Raw genomic sequence first — 16,880 nt, forward strand, 5'->3', positions numbered from 1 at the left:
TGCGGGATCTTAGTTCTGCCACCAGGGACTGAACCCGGGCCACAGCAGTGAAAACCCCAAATCCTACCCACTGGACTGCCAGGGAACTCCCCAAACTGGCGCCAGCTTCTATTTGTACCCTTCAATTTTCATATAAGTTCAAATTTACAGGTAGTTCACAAGCATAGTGCAAGGGAACCCTCATGTATTCCAGATTCATCAACTGTTTACATTTTGCCATGTTTGCTTTATAATATCTCTCCCTCTCTATTTTTTTTTCACCGAACCATTAAGGACTAAGCTGTAGACGTGAGGCCTTTTTACCCCTAAACGTTTCCACATATATATTCTTAAAGACGAGGACATTCTCTTATATAATCATAGTGCAGTCATCAAAATCAGATTGAACATTGATATGACAGTTATTTAATCCAGTTCAGCTGATTTTTCCCATGTGAGAATGCGGATGCATGGTCACTGAATCTTTCAATTGTTCAAGAAAAATGTTTAAAGGGATTTTTGATTGTTAAATCTGATTTTTTAAAAATTAATTGATTATTTTTGGCTGCTTTGGGTCTTTGTTGCTGTGGGCGGGCTTTCTCTAGTTGCGGTGAGCGGGGGCTACTCTTCCTTGCGGTGGCTTCTTCTGTTGCGGAGTCCGCGGCATGTGGGATCTTCCCAGACCAGGGCTCAAACCCGTGTCCCCTGCATTGGCAGGTGGATTCTTAACCACTGTGCCACCAGGGAAGTCCCTTTACATCTGATTTTTAAAAGCTGATGACTAGTTACCAAAAATTTAAAACATTGTAGGAGGATTATTCATTGCAACATGGTTTGTAATAGCAAAATATTTTTTAATTAAGAACCTTGAATGTCCATTGATGGGGTGTGGTTAAATGAATCACTGTATCCCCACGCAATTAGTACTATGCAGCCATATAAAAGAACGAGGATGTTGTTATGAACCTCTATAGGAAAAAGTCTTTGTCTACAAGTTAAATAATTTTATTAATTAGTAATAAATTATGGTTGTTTTAAATCACTACGTTTTGGGTATATTTGTTAGGCAGCAAGAGCTAAATGACATATTCAGCAAATAAATATTCAGTGCATAAATTTTAAAAAGTGTCCAGGCCACTCACCTAATTAAGATTTCTCTGGCGATCCGATAAATTACTATATCTACAGTCAGGACCTGGCACATAATAAGTGCCCAATAAGTGTTTGCTGAGCTTCTTATAGCAACTTAAATGCAATGACCCTCACATGATATCAGATGGGGTTGAAGGTTAGGCTCTCCTGGGTCTCAGAGGGCCATTTTTAGGATCATCTGAACATTGGTACCCTCCCCTTACCCCCACCCACTAGGAGTTTACCTTCTAGTAGTGACAGCAACATCACCACCATGTCCTTCTGTAGATCCAGCAGCTCCTTCAACAGCTCGATCTGGCTCGAGTCCTAGAGACCCCACATCCCAGCTTCGTGAGGGCTCTTCTCAGCAGAGACGCCTCCCCCACCTCCAGCTGCTTCCACCCACCCAGCAGGGCCTAAGACCCCTTTTCTTTCCCCCTCTTACCTCCGAGGGGACCCGAGTCCCGACATGTTCCTCGGAAGCAGGGGAAAAGGCAGAGAGACAAGACTGTGGGGTGAGATTGGCACTTTGGGGGAAGTGGGCCCAACAGGTGACGTGTAAGGACAAGGGCTGGCAGACAAGGAGAACTGGGAGGTGTATGGGGACCTGAGAGCAGATGCTTGGAGCCAAGAGAGACAGAGACGGACAGGGGCAAATACTGGGGACAGTGACACAGACCTGGGAAGAGATGAGAGTTCAGCACTGCACCTGGCCTACGGTGGGTGCTTGACACGTTTGTTGAATGAATGTGTGATCGAAAAAGTGGGACTCTGGGTTCAGGAAGAAGGCTGTGGGACACAGCTATGTGCTTTCTGGTAAGCCATTTGGGAAGAATGGCTCTCCTGTCACAGTGTCTCATGTAGGGTCCACAGAAGTCTCCAACATGGTCAAAGTTCTGCCCCCTGGTCCCTATTTGTATTAGGTTGAGCTACATAAAATTGCTAGCCTTCAGTCATTTCTCACCAACAAAGTGGTAATTTCATATGGTTCTACCTAATGAAATGGAGGAAGGGGAAGGGTACCAGATAAATGGGATGTAAGGCTCCTTCTACCCCATGCTAGTTCTAGAGTTGCTGATTCTAATCCTAACACGTTTCCACAGTTCCAAAGCTCTGCATTCTGACTCTAAGATTCCAACATTCCAGGATCTCAAGATCCTAAGATGGGTGAGTCCTGTGGTGTGTGCCTGTCCATGATGTAGCCCCTTGATTCTCTCAACAATCCCACTCTCAGAGCCTATGGGACTAACCCCATCTTCCGGGTTGTAGGGGTGGGTATATAACCAGGACTGGCCAATCAGAGCTTTCTTTCCCCTGGCCAGGGTGATTGGTTCAGGAATGAGCATGTGACCTAGTAGTCGAATAAGAGAATACGGCAGATCTTTTTCTGGATCTAAAGAGGTGTTCTCTTCCCTCTGGAGCTGTTAGTGGAGCTCATGAAAGCCCAGGGCATCATTTTCCCAGCCCATGGGGAGCACCTGCTTGAGAATGAAGCTAGAGAGGAGAGGGACATTTCTACTAACAGCACTATAGGCCCCGGATCTGATCTGCGATGTGAACTGATAAATTCTTTTTTTGTAAGCTACCACTTTGCATTGGATTTCTAGCCCTTGCAATTTAACCTAGACTACGGCTGAGGAATTAATTCTGCAGGATTTGGAACACTACACTAAGATACCAATATCCTCTAGAATTTTAAGATTACATCAACACCCCCACTTGAACTCACTGACCCTAAGAAATTGCATTCTTAAGTTCAACTCCTTTCAGAAGGTCAGATGACACCAGACAGGGTTTCTGCCAGCCCCTGTGGTGCCTTTGAATAAATCAGAAAAAGGCTTCCCTTCTTCAAGACTCTTTCCTGTTGGGAAATTATAATATACAGAATATTGCCATCTGCTGGAAAACTATTGTAATAAATACACCGATATATGTATGACGTCTAGGATGTGGATGGTGCCGTTTCAGATGCTGGGCCCTGCTGCAGCGCATATGGCAGCCTTGAATATGTTTACCAGACAGAAGCAGAACAAATGGATACGGTGTTTGTGAGGCATTGACAAGGCTGCAAAGGGGCGGGGGTGGTGGGGAAAAGGGGAGCACGAAGATGCTAGAGATGGGAGACGGGGCTCGACAGGGACCTTACATCATGGATGCCCTGGATAGATGTCATCTGCCGCAAGCAGAATAAAGAAGCAAAACACCCCTTCAGCCCCAGGCCCAGATCTAGAAGCCTACCCTCATCCTATCCCTAGTCCTGTCCGAATCTGGGTGACCTCATCAGAGGGGAAAGAACACCAACCAATCATAGAGGAGCTCTGGACCAGAGCGGGCGGGCCCCAAACGTCAGTCCAAGGGAACTGTAGATGGATAACCGGCCGATTGGCGGTGGCAGAGGAGGAGGCGGGGTCATGGAGAGAGCCAATCCAGAAGAAAGATGGATTTGGCCACGGAGAGGGACCGGTCTGCAACCTGCCGGGAGCACTGGGGTGCGACACGGACCGACGGGGCAAAACTTGGAAACGTGCCAGTTGGGGGATGCCTGGAAGCAGTTGGATGAAAAACAGAGAGGCCCGAACCTGAGCGAGCTTCATCATCATGTGGGCAAACACGTGCAGGAATCCCACCACGGCGTCCCAGAGGCGGCTGTGCGCTAGACTCTGCTGGTTCCCGGTGCAGGGCCCCTGTGGGGCAGAGAGAGGTTCTACGTGAGCGCGAGGCAGGGCGCGGGATGCGGAACTGCCCCGCCCCGCCGCAGCGGGCGAGCCCTACCTGAATGTATTCGGTGAGGCTGTTGAACACCTGTTTAGCCACAGACATGGCCTTGGAAAAGTTCCTCTTGCCCTGCTCCTCAATGACATCCTTGCCCGAGTAGTACCAGTAGAAGTCGCTGATGGATTCCTGGGGGGCAGACACAGTGTGAGGGGCTGCTGGTGCCAACCATGGCCCAACAGACCCCGACCCGGGTCACACCTGGACGGCCTCACAGCCTCACCTGAAGCCGCAGGAGGTAGTCCACAGTACAGATGATGATGTTAATAGTGGTTGTATTCCCTGTCTGTGTCCGTAGGTAGTTTTGGAAATCTAGAGAGGTGAAAAGTCACTCATTTATTGAGCATCTACCATGTGCTAGGGGAGGTGGACAGTGAGTCCTTTATTCTTTTATGCAATAAATGTTTATTGAGGGCCTATTGTATGCCGGAAGGCATATAATCATTAATTTACTTAAAAGCTCTTTATCAGTACCTACTATGTGTTAGGGGAAGATGGAGGATCATTTATCCATTTGTCTAATAAATATTTATTGAGGGCCTACTATGTGCCAGATGTGGTGGAGGGCCAGTCATTTACTCATTTTTTTCCCCAAAGTATTTATTGAGCACCTACAATGTAGCAGGGGGAAATGGAGATTCAGCCTTCGTTTGTTCACAAAAGTTTTTTACTGAATGCCTACTATGTGCTGGGGAGATCGGAGATTGGTTATTTATTCATTCATTTATCCAAAAAATATTTATTGAGCACCTACCAAGAATCAGAGGAGATAAGCATTTTTTATTTATTTGTTCATTTATTTAATATATATTTATTGAGCATATACTATATGCTAACGGGAGATGAAGACTGGTCACATACTTTGATACTACAAATTTCCTGAGCATTTATTATGTGCCCTGGAGATACAGCAGTAGGAGAAGACAAAGTCCCTGCCCTTGTGAAGTTTATATTATCATGTAGTAAGTTTTCAGTCTTTTCTAACTGCAACCTACAGTAGGAAATCCAGTAAGTACATATTTACACTGAGACCCAGTACGCGTGTCTAATCTGAAATTACATCCACATATACCCGAAACAGAAGTTTCACATACCCTTACTCTGTGCCATACGTTCTGCTATTTTCTGCCCTGTACTAGTCTAGTCAACTACAAATGAATTCTGAACTCAACCCACTGAATGTGTAGTTCTCAGCCTCCCAACCCTGGCTGCACATTAGAACTACCTGGAGGATTTTAAATATCCCGGTGCTCAGACCCCATCCCAGACCAATTAAATTAGAATGCCTGAGTGAAACCTGAGCTTTAGCGTCTTGTAAAGCTCCCCAGGCATACCAATGCGCAATTAGGAATGAGAACCTCTGCGATAAACTTGATTCACGACCCTCTGGTGAGTTGGTTCCCACTATTTGAAAAACATTGCTCTATGGCAGAAAGCTGATAACTGTTAGAGCTGAGTGATGGCTTCTTGGGGGCTTATTATACCATTCTCTCTACTGCAGGGTGTGGTTGAGAAGTTCTGGAATAATAATGATGATGATGATAAAGGTTGTGATGGGGGAAGCTCAGGGGGTTGGAGGAGCCCAGAGGAGATGCCTGACCCAGACAAGGTGGTCAGGGAGGGCTTCTTGGAGGAGGGGACCTCTGAGCTATGACCTGAAAGATGAGTAGGAGTTGGCTGCGCAAATTCCTCGCTGTGTGACCTCAGGCAAGTTATTGAACCTCTCTGTGTGGCAGACTGTGCCTTGGTTCCCCCATATGTAACACGGTGGTCACAATAGGCCCTACTTTAAAGAGCTTTGGTGAGGTTTTAATGCTTTAGCATATATAATGAACTGAGGACAGAACCTGGTACATAAGCGCTCAATAAACAATAGCTGTTCTTAAAGGGCCTTAAAGAGAGTGCTGAGGTTAAGAGCTGCACTTTGGAGCAGTGACTCTCAAAACATGGGCCCAGACCAGCAGCGTCAGCATCTTCCGGAAGGAAACCTGTTAGAAATGCAAATTCCTGGGCTCCGCCCCAGAATTACTAAATCAGAAAATCTGGGATGGGGTCCAGAAGCCTAGTTTAACAAGGCCTCCTGGTGATTCTTAGGTACGCTTGAGTTTGAGAACAACCTCTGTAGGCCCATTTGCCAAATGACCAATTCATCAAATTATCAAGGCAATGAAAACAAGCTTCAGTGAAATCCTTCTGATGTTATAGCAATGTCACGTTGCCCAGGATGGCTTCAACAGCCCTTGAAAGTTTTTTTCTCCCAAAGTTTTACTTCCACCTGATTTCCCTATAGCCACTTCACGATCACTATATCAGGCTGAATGTCCATTTTGCCTGGTTTCACATTACAGACGAAAAGTATACTCAAATATTCAAGATTTTATAAGCAAATGGACAGGCTTTCCTATCAACCCTGTTTTCTAATTCCTTTTTCTGTGTTCATTTAAATCAGACTGTATGCCTAAATGGTTAATACGGCTCCCCGGCTTTTGTCTGCTCTGAATGGCACTGAATACTCAAGACCTGCAAGGCATCTGAGATTTGAAAGATATTTCAAATATTTATTCGACTGGGCTGGTTAATGAATCCACAAATTTGGGCAGAGGACCAGATTGCAAATTTGGTGGGAGAGAGAAATCCCACCATAAGAACATTCTCATTTCCAAAAAGTCATAGACCCAGGGAATAGAATTCATTCTAAGCCCCAAAGACTGATGCCACCTTTGTTAAAGAAAGAAAACCCCAGTCACATGGCACAAAGGTATTTAATAAACCTTGAAGAAAAACTAGCTGTGGACATAAGCGCTTATGATAATACAAAACAATGGATCATGCTTTATCCTCTGTTGAAAAGAAAAAAGTGAAGATTAAAGACGTTTACCTTAAAGAACACGAGCCCAGTGGGGTGCGGGTTCTATGGAGGTTAGATTTATAATTACTCCCTTTCTTATCGTGAAGGTTAACTTCTGGGCAGTCTGTGGTTTCTTATCACCCACTAAGTGTTATAACCACAACCTTGAGACTGTACACGTTTGTCATAGGAAACTGCGTTGGGTACAATGTTTACTGTTCAGAATTTCAACTATTCCTTTAACGTTGTAAGCTGTGTGCCACACGAGGTTGTGTTTTCTCACCAATGATGTATTTAATTAACTTGCTGTGTCATCCTTGATCTGGTTATATTGCCAGAACCAGAACAAAAGTTGTGAAAACTCAAACTTGTTTAAGTTAGCCAAGAGTCTGTAGGCCTTCCTCGTGGCCAAGTATTTTATAAGCAAAATGAATAGGTGGTTCTAATAGATTCGTTTAAAAATGCCCGGCAGTTTTTCCCTCTACAGACCCAGACTACGGCCATCGACCACATTTACTGAACTTTGGCGGCTGCTGCGAAATGCCTGTGGAAAAGTGGCATGTGGCAAATGGCTCCTTTGTGAAAATTGATTTGGGGCCAAACTGGGTTTTGGCAGATTGCTTTTGGGGAATTGGACTGGCTAGAGGAGGTGAAAGTGAAGCAAAGCGGCTAGGCTCCAGACATGCAAGAGAGATTTAGGAAGGTGGGCAGGCAGCACTAGACACTGGCTGGGAGTAAAGAATGAATGACAATGGGATTGAGGACAAGGCCTGGATGGGGGCATTGAGGCCATCACTGATAAGGGGAAGAGGAGACTGGAGATCAACTCAGGCAACCCTTCCAGACCGACCCCAAACCTTGGCCTTCTCTCTATGTCAGCCACCCCTCCTCCTCACCGTTATTGTGCCCCTCGCAGAGCAGTTGCAGGAATCGGAACAGGTCTTGTGTGAATTCATCATCTGCCATGACCTTCTCTCCTGGGTGGAAGAGGGGGGAAGGGGCCAGAGGGATCAGATGCGCCAGGACACAGCACGCATGCACGTGGCCCATGCACACTGCACACGCATGCAGAAAGCATGGGGCGCGCAGGGAGGAGCAGCCACGCCTTTAAAGACAGCATGAGGGCCCCGGGCATCCATGACACCAGAGTCTAGGACATCAGCAGATGGAAACTGAGGCGCCCTGAGTCATGAAGCTGGGGCCTCAAGTATCTGTCTACAATATCACTGTCCCTTTGATGTCACCACCTGTGTGACAGCTGGGAGTGTCTGTCGACCTAGCAGAGGTTCGGGCTGCTGTTACCTCCCTCAGCCCCCCTCCAGGACAGTGTGGGGCGGTTAATGGATTACGGGGGGTCAGAGTCACTTTCACGCAAAGGCTCTGAGCAGGAGGGGATTGAGCAGGGGGATGGGAATCCAAAGCCAGCCAATTGGCTCAGAAGCCTTGAAAGCAGCCAATCCAGGAGAAGCAGAGGAGGAGGCATGTAAACATGCGCCAATCAGAACGGGCCTCTGAAAGAAGCCAATCACTGTGGGCTGTGGGGCAGGGAAGGCTAGATAGCAAAGGTTCGGGCCAACCAGAGCAGGCGTAGAGGAGGCACGCACACCAATCAGAGTGGCTGCTTGGGGGCAACCAATCTGGTTGGTGGATGGGAGCCCCAGACTCGATCAACGTGGGGTCGCGGGCGCAGAGAGCAGGGTAGGTGGGAGAGGGGTTCACCCCACCTCGGGACTGCGAATCTGGGTCTGGAAGTCCGAGAACATCCATCTGGAAAGGGATCTTTGCCATCTTCTCTAGCTTCTGTTTTACACATGGGGAAACTGAGGCTTACGGAAGGTAAGCGTCCCATGTGTTGTTAGTGGCTAATCTGGGATCCGAATCTTGGTCTCTGGACCCCTGATCTCGAGACTTTCCTCGGGCATGGACCCTCCCTCCCCTGGATGACCCAGATCCTCAGCCCCCAGGTGGAGGGGATGGGTCGGGGTTAGAAGGAAGGGGTGGCAGTAGCATAGCGCGGGAAACGGACTAGGGGAATTACCGTTCTGGCGGTTGATGACTGGGGCAGCCGACAGGATGAGAGGAAGAAGCAGAAGAAAAGAGGGGAAAAGGAGGCAGAAGGGGACAGAGAGACGGACAGAAACACACACACAGTGACATGGTCAGGCATGAAGGCACAGACACAGAGAGAGGAACAACCCACAGAGAGGAAGAGCGACAAGGAGCAAGGAAGCAAAGAAGAGAACAAGAAGAGGGTAAAAGCAGAGAGGAAGAAAGAAGAGGGGAGAGAGAGAGAGAGAGACGGGTAGGTACAGGTGAAGAGGCAGGAGGCGAGGATCAGGGCAGAAAGGTTAGGCACGTCACAACACGGCAAAGAGGAGACTCGATTAACTCGGATTAGGGACATTAATGAGAGAACAGCAACCAGGGCTGGAGACTTGGGGCAAGTGGAGGGTGGGGTCCATGTGGTGATGGGTGAGAGAACACAGAAGGACACCCAGGGGTGGGACCATGGCGAGGGAGACTCTGGAGGAATGGGAGGGAGGCAGGACTGGGGACCACTGCAGGGGGGAAACCTGGGCACGCTCTTGGGGAGGGAAGGTGTCTTGGTGGAAGGGAGCTCTGGGCAATTGGGGGGGGAGGGGGTGGATCCTGAAAGAAGGGGATGCCCCAGGGAGAGGGAAGCCCAAGAAGGCCTCACCGGTTCCATCCTCGTTCACCATGCCCAGCCCCTCTGCCTTGTTCTGTCTCTCGAAGGCATTGAGATCCAGGACACTGAGGGAAAGAAAGGAAAGATGGTGAACACGTACTGAGGCCTCTGCCCTCCTCTCTTCCAGAGCCTGGTAGCTTCCCCACGGTGGAAGGTGGTGAGCCGTCGTAAACCATGAGTGAGCTGAAATCAAGAGGAAGCAGAGGGCTTCCCTGGTGGCGCAGTGGTTGAGGATCTGCCTGCTAATGCAGGGGACACGGGTTTGAGCCCTGGTCTGGGAGGATCCCACATGCTGCGGAACAACTAGGCCCGTGAGCCACAACTGCTGAGCCTGCGCGTCTGGAGCCCGTGCTCCACAACAAGAGAGGCCGCGATAGTGAGAGGCCCACGCACCGCGATGATGAGTGGCCCCCGCTTGCCACAACTAGAGAAAGCCCTCGCACAGAAACGAAGACCCAACACAGCCATAAATAAATTAATTAATTAATAAACTCCTACCCCCAACATCTTAAACAAAAAAAAAAAAAAAAGAGGAAGCAGAAACCAAGAGCTGATAGAAGCTATGCAGTGGCAGCTGTGAGGTCAGGTGGGGCAAGGATGAAATGTATAAACGTTGAAATCAGAAGGAAACAGAAACCATCAATTAGCAAAAGCTTCAGAAAGGCAGCGAAAGTCAGTCAACCGCAAGAGGAGAACAAAGGCAGACGGCAGTGCAGCCACACGAATAGGGGTCATCGGAAAGAGCCCCAAGTCCCTGCTGCCTGAGTGTCCCTTGAAGACTCAACAACCTTCCGGTTCCAGCTGTCTGGATCCTTAATACAACTCGTTCTTAAAGTCTGTGGCATTTTGCCTCCCTTATCGTTCCATGTGAATCCTTATAATAAACTCCCTATTATTTGAGCTGGTCTGAGTGTGTCTCTGTTCCTGGAACCAAGAGAACAGACCTGGAACCGGAGGTGGTACGAGGACTGGGGGCTCGGCTACACCAAGCAGCTTCACTAAAGATGTGCACTAGAGCCCACCTGCAGGTTTGCATCAGCGCCTGGATACTCTGGAAGAAGCCAACTTCCTTCTTGTCCTTCAGGTAATCCAGCATTTTCTGCAGAGGGGGTGGGAGTGGAGGGGGAACTGGGGGTCGCACAGGAACCTCCCACCCCTCCCGGCTCCCCTCCCAAGTGCCTTCGCCCATTACCTGCTGCACATCGGCATTGCCTCCATTCAGGATGGAGATGCCCAGCTTCAGGGTGGAGGACACCATGGCGCCCGTCTCTCCTGCAGGGGATGGGTTGGGGGGCGGGGCAGGCAACGGATGGTCCACTCAGTTTGGGAGCAGTGTTCTTCACTCACCAGAAAACAGCCATCCCGGGGGATGTCAGAGAATGGGGCAGAGGAGAGTGCAAGGGCGTGTATGCAGGGGTGATCAGGACTGAAGGAATTGGTGAGAAATTGCAAGGCAAGTGCGTGAGTGCAATCCACATGCATGAGGGGTGGGAGAGTGTGCCCGCTGGGCGCACAGGGGATGAGTGGGCTGGGGACAGGGGGGGTTCACTCAGGAGGAGCTGAATGCACGCGCAGGGCACCTTTGCAGGCACTGATCATCTGAAGCACCATCTCCGCGGTGCCCCGGTTGTGCAGCCGCGCCTGCTGGTACAGGAGCCTCTGCTTCTCCATCTCTTTCTCCTGCAGCAGAGCCCGGCCCACGGAGCTGGGTGAGTCCAGGCTCACCAGCCCAGCCTTTCCCCCTCACAGCCTTGCCCTCACCGCTGCCTTCCTGCTCCAGCCACATCCCCTGGCTCATCCCTTCAACTGTAAGCTCCTTCTATCCCCTGGGACTTAAGTCTGCGATTTGCCTCCTGCACCTACACAGGGCTGGGCATGGAGCAATCGTAACCTGGCCCCATGCACCTCCAAGGGGTTAATGGATAGAATCCCAGGGGGTCTGTGAACATGGATGGGGAAAAAAGTTATACTTTTATATTTCCCATCCTCCCTCTGAAATGTAGCATTTCCTTCCGTTATGGATGAGGCCATAAATCACAACAACATTAGCAGAATCCGTGGTTATGTCATCCGTACACATCACAGACGTTTCCGTATCATATCATTTTTAAAGACATCTCGAAACATCATCTTTTTAGTTTTGGCCGCACTGCGCAGCTTGCGGGGTTGAACCCGGGCCCCCGGCATTGAAAGCACCGAGTCCTAACCACTGGACCACCAGGGAATTCCCTCGAAATATCACTTACGTTCATCACTACTTATCAATTACAGTAGCTCCTGGATCCACTGTTAGTTCTTGTTATTTGGTAGATTAATAGAGAAGTACGACTATTACTGTGTCACAAATTTTTAAAGCAATATTTTGATAACTATTTCAATATGCTTGTTTCCTCTGCTCTGGATTCGTTTTACACATTTTTTTTTGTTTTGTTTTTTGTTTTTTTGCATTACGCGGGCCTCTCACTGTTGTGGCCTCTCCCGTTGCGGAGCACAGGCTCCGGACGCGCAGGCTCAGCAGCCATGGCTCACGGGCCCAGCCGTTCCGCGGCATGTGGGATCTTCCCAGACCGGGGCACGAACCCGTGTCCCCTGCATCGGCAGGCGGACTCTCAACCACTGCGCCACCAGGGAAGCCCTCGTTTTACACATATAAGTACAGGATTCTGAGAAAGGGTTCATCCGATGCCAAAGGGGACCCTGACACAAAATATGTTGAGAAACTTGGGGAAATGCTTGCCGATCACCTTAATGAGTGAAAGGACGGGTTAACTGCATTTACGAGCTCTCTCTCCCTGCCTGACCTTCTCGTATGCTGTGCCCCTACCTGGAACACCTTTCCCTTTTTCTTCAACTGGCACATTCCTTTTATCCTTCTGCTCAGACATCCCTTCCTCTGAGAAACCCTCCCTGAAACCCTTCCCCCCGGGCTGGATCAGGCGTCTTGCCTGGGCCCGCATGACCCCCCTGAGCTTCCCTGGCTTCCCCCCGCCCTGACCCCTCTGCCCGTGCCGCCTAGGGCCGGGCCCAGAGCATTGCTGACTGAATGGGGGATAATGAAGTCAGGATCCCCCATCCCTTTCTTCAGGGACTGCTTGATCCCACCTACCTCAAAGGAAAGCTCAATCTCCTCTTCTTCAGCTTCGCCGTTCTCCCCTCCCTCCTCCAGGTGGCAGCTCTGGGGACAGGGCATCAGTTAGAGATGATGGTGAACAGAAGAGATACCCCAGGCCAGTTCCAGCCCTTTCAGTGGACAGGCATTGCAGCTGAGGGGAAGGGAACCCGCCCTAAATGGGGGCAGGGCCTCACCTTTGCCATGATATCGGCATACGCTATATACAAGTAATCTTCTTCCAGTTTGCTGAGGAAGAAAGTGGGGAGACAGTCAGGACCCAGGAGAGAGGAACCCCATCTTATAACAGCTTCCAGTTTTCCTTTGGAGAGCCACCCCTCCCCATGCTCAGGCTGTGTGGTTTAGATGGGGTAGGACTCTCCATTGCCAGACTGGGCGTGTGATCAAGGCTGAGCCAATCAGTACTTTCTATCTGCTTGGCTACAATAGTAGGTAAGAGATGGTCATGTGATCCACTCTGGTCCACTGGAATTCATTCTGGGAGTTTTGCTGAAGCTACTGATAGAGCTGCTCCCTTTCCACTGGGGTTGCTGTGATGGTGTGATGGAAGCCTGGAGCTTCTGGGGCCATCTTGCCACCTGACAACTGGTTGGCTCACCTGACAACTATGACCAACCACCTCCTTAGGTCTCCTCTGTAATAATGATACTAATAACAGCAGAGGTAATGGCCAACACCCACTGAGTTTACTCTAGGGTGGTTTCTGTTCTAAGCGCTTGGTATATAATAACAAATTGATCCTCACAGTAATTCAATGAGGTAAATATATAGTTAACCCTTGAACAATGTAGTTTTGAACTGCACAGGTCCACTTACATGTGCATTTTAAGAAGAAACACTGCTACAGTACTATGCAATCCATGGCCGGTTGAATCCATGGCTGCAGAACCGCAGATATGGAGGGCCAACTATAGAGTTATACCTGGACTTTTGACCACATGGAGGGTCAGTATCCCTAACCCCTGCATTGTTCAAGGGTCAATTGGATTACTAGCCCCATTTTACAGATGAGGGAAACTGAGGCACAAAGATCCTTCTTCGCCAGGGTCATAGAGCTTGTACTGGGATTCAAACCATGGAGCTTGTACTGGGATTCAAACCTTGTACTGGGATTCAAACCTGGACAGTCTAACTCCAGGGTCATTGCCGTCCCAGAGGACAGAAAACAGAATACTCAGTTTCCCAGTCTCCCTTGCAACTGATGGTGGCCTGATGTCAGAATTCTGGCCAATGAAACATGTGCAGAAGCCCACCAGGGAGAACCTTCCTAGGACAAAAAGGTTTTGGTCTTGCTTAAGGGAAAGCCTTTCCCCTTCTTTCTGCCTGACATGTGGTCATGATGCCTGGATGTCAGCATCCATCTTGTAACCACCAGGCAACAGCTCAGAATGGCAGGGCAGAAATCCTGAACGAGTCTGGGTCCCTGTCAGTGTCATTGTGCCACTGCCCAGCCCTGGACTCTCCACCTCCTGACTTGATATTACATAAGAAAAACAAATCTCTGTGCCTCTATTTCCTCATCCACAAAAAAAAAAAAGTTGATAATAATATCTATCTCATAGTGTGACGATTAAGGGAGAGGATCTATACGTCAAGTGTTTAGCATGATGCTTGACACATAAAAAAACATTTAATAAACACTGCTATTTATTCCCATGACTGCCACTAGCCCACACGAAGCTTTTGTGTGAAATAGACAAAGGCCCCCCTTCCTCACTGCCATCTGTTGGAAATTTGTCATAATATTCTGATTTTCTCCCTATAATATACTGTAGTACATTGATTTTGTTTGAGCAAGACATTTTCTTCTAGAAAAAGCCTAAATCAATATTGCCTGTGACGTGAACACTTCAGAGGAGATGCCCTTGTGAAGTGCTCAGTCTGCACAGTGGTACGTGGGAGCTCTGCCTGTCCTAGTAAAATGATATTAGAAGATCCGCTATGGGGCTCCCACACAGAGGGTCTCTCTTGAGTGACAGGGAGGTTGCGGGAGTGGGCAGAGGTCGTGGCTTTCTCTCTGGGACCTAGGAAGGGCCCTCACCTCTTCTCAGTCAGGGCGGTACGGCTGAAGTGCAGGACGAGCTGGTGCAGGGGGTCTGGCTTCTTCTCCTCCACCTCTTCCTCCTCCTCTTCCTGCTCACCAGCTTTCTGGAGGGAGGTGTGGGGCTCGGGGGAGGGGCTTCTAGGGTCCCCACCTGTCTCCCCCCTAGCCCTGCTGGGCTGTTTTTGTTTGTTTGTTTTTTTGCGGTACGCGGGCCTCTCACTGCTGTGGCCTCTCCTGTTGCGGAGCACAGGCTCCGGACGCGCAGGCTCAGCGGCTATGGCTCACGGGCCCAGCCGCTCCGCGGCATGTGGGATACTCCCGGACCGGGGCATGAACCCGTGTCCCTTGCATTGGCAGGCGGACTCCCAACCACTGTGCCACCAGGGAAGCCCTGGGCTGTTTTTTTTTTTTCTCTCCCCCCACATCCTTCACCCGGCCCTGGTCCCCATACCCCCCAGTGCGAAGGGCGACCCACTCCTGGAGGTGTACAATGGACGGCTGGGCCCCAGTCCTATCCCACTGTGCCCCGACACTCCCAGGCAGGCCCCAGCTCACTGAAAGGTCATCTATCATGCGGCCCTCGAAACTGTGGTCTTCAGTCAGGATCCACGCCGCCTTGTAGCTCTCCACAAACATGTTACAGGCCCGTTGCCTTTGGGGGAAAGATGTGCGGTGTCGCCGAGACCTCCCCGTCCACGCCTCTCTGTCCTCCCACATATCTCCTCCCCTAACCACTCCCCAAAACCCCACTGGGGTTGACACTCCATCCTCTTGCCTCTTTAGCCACTCTTTCTCCAAGGCCCCTAGAGGTTCCCTCCTCCATGGGTGAGGGGGGATGTCTTACGTGGGCAGGTTGTACAGGGGGGTCATGCGGAAACAGGCGACGACCGCCCTCCGGCGCTGCTTGGACAAGAGCTTGTGCCACACGGCCTTCTTGGACTTATAAGGGTGCTCGATCTGGAGGCGGGATTATCTGTCACGTCTCCAGACTCTGCCCCTGGTCTGATTCTCACTTCCAGCCCCGAGTGAAACTGCCCATCAGTGCCCACGTCCAAATTCAGGCCCGACTCACAGGGCCGAAGAAACACCCTGGCTCCACCCACAGAGTCAAGGTTCTGACCTGTACTACTCTGCTATCAGACTGGAATTTCCCTCCTACGCCCCGCCCGCAGACCCGGGGCCACTACCCAGACCCCGCCCCCATCTCAAGACCCGCCCAAGGCACTGCCCGGAGAGTCAAGGCGTCTTCACCGGGCCTGACTCGCAGACCCAAAGTTCTGCCCCTGTCGCCGTTCCCAGGCCCAAGATTTAGCGCCAGGTCCTACCCCCCAGATCAAAGTTTCCATCCTAAGTCTCGCTTTAAACTCAACTGTCACCACACCCAACAGATTAAAGGCCCGCCCCTTGCCGCGCTCAGAGTCCCAAGGTTCACCCGCAGGCCCCGCCCACAGGCTCAAGGACCGCCCCAGGCCCCGCCCAGAGACGCAAGCTTCGGCAACTCGGTAGTAAGACACCTGCTCCAGATGATAGAGCACTGCAGACACTTCCTGGACTCTGCGCACGATTTTCTCCGGGTCGTCAGCGTCCTCCTCGCGGCCCGGGAGGCCCCGGTACAAGGCCATCTGCCAGCGTAGAGAAGGGGAGCCTTCGACCTGAGAGGAGGAAGGACGGTCCGTATGAGACCCCTCCCCTGCCCGCTCCCTCCTCTCTCAGCCGGGCTTCTCGAAGCGCCCCTCTGCTCAGAGTGGGCTTCTCCGGCCGCTCCACCCCCCATTCAATGCTGTGATGATTCACTGGGGTGCTGAATACAAGGTTCCTCTTTCGATGCCTGATACATAGTAAGTGCTCAAACGTCGGCTGTTACTCTTGCTGTTAACCTGACATGCCCGTTTCGGTTGCACGAGGAGGAGGAGGCGTACCTTTCCCTGAAGGTGAAGGTTGTTTTGCAGAAATTCCCGGACCTCCTCATCTGTGTCTTTCTGGGGAGACATGACAGGCTGGGTCACTCTGGAGGGCCAAGCGTCCTCCTTGACCTACAACCCTTTCCCTTCCAGCCCCATCACCCCAGCAACTGGTGAGAGGCTTGTGTGGGGAAGATCTGAGAGAAACTGAAAGGATCCACAGGTCAGGAGTGGTCAGAGAGGAGTCCTAGAGGGCATCAGAGGCCACAGAGGAACCTTGAAGAGACAGGATTAGAGGGGCCTCGTTGGGGGTGTGAGAGGAGGTAGGGGGTGACATGAGGCTATCCCCAAAGGTCAAAAAAGGTCAG

General features: G+C 50.4%; 1 protein-coding gene across 2 annotated transcripts in view; it reads right to left on the bottom strand.

Moving 5' to 3' along the window:
* RYR1 (ryanodine receptor 1) overlaps positions 1-16,880 on the bottom strand; it is a 118,158-nt gene that overhangs the window by 31,212 nt on the left and 70,066 nt on the right. Inside the window, exons 71-87 of one of the 2 annotated variants that reach the window (XM_082676281.1) lie at positions 16,531-16,590; positions 16,126-16,263; positions 15,456-15,568; positions 15,167-15,263; positions 14,609-14,715; positions 12,744-12,795; positions 12,544-12,612; positions 11,018-11,117; positions 10,630-10,709; positions 10,460-10,536; positions 9,429-9,502; positions 8,769-8,786; positions 7,627-7,707; positions 4,106-4,194; positions 3,883-4,011; positions 3,690-3,794; positions 1,356-1,437 (exon numbers count right to left, since the gene is read on the bottom strand). In XM_082676281.1, coding sequence (XP_082532407.1) covers positions 1,356-1,437; positions 3,690-3,794; positions 3,883-4,011; positions 4,106-4,194; positions 7,627-7,707; positions 8,769-8,786; positions 9,429-9,502; positions 10,460-10,536; positions 10,630-10,709; positions 11,018-11,117; positions 12,544-12,612; positions 12,744-12,795; positions 14,609-14,715; positions 15,167-15,263; positions 15,456-15,568; positions 16,126-16,263; positions 16,531-16,590 — 1,471 coding nt within the window. The remainder of the gene's footprint in view (positions 1-1,355; positions 1,438-3,689; positions 3,795-3,882; positions 4,012-4,105; positions 4,195-7,626; positions 7,708-8,768; positions 8,787-9,428; positions 9,503-10,459; positions 10,537-10,629; positions 10,710-11,017; positions 11,118-12,543; positions 12,613-12,743; positions 12,796-14,608; positions 14,716-15,166; positions 15,264-15,455; positions 15,569-16,125; positions 16,264-16,530; positions 16,591-16,880) is intronic. The other variant, XM_082676282.1, reaches the window with a different exon arrangement.

The sequence above is a fragment of the Grampus griseus genome, assembly GCF_964374135.1.
Source record: "Grampus griseus genome assembly, chromosome: 19".
Lineage (NCBI taxonomy): Eukaryota > Metazoa > Chordata > Mammalia > Artiodactyla > Delphinidae > Grampus > Grampus griseus.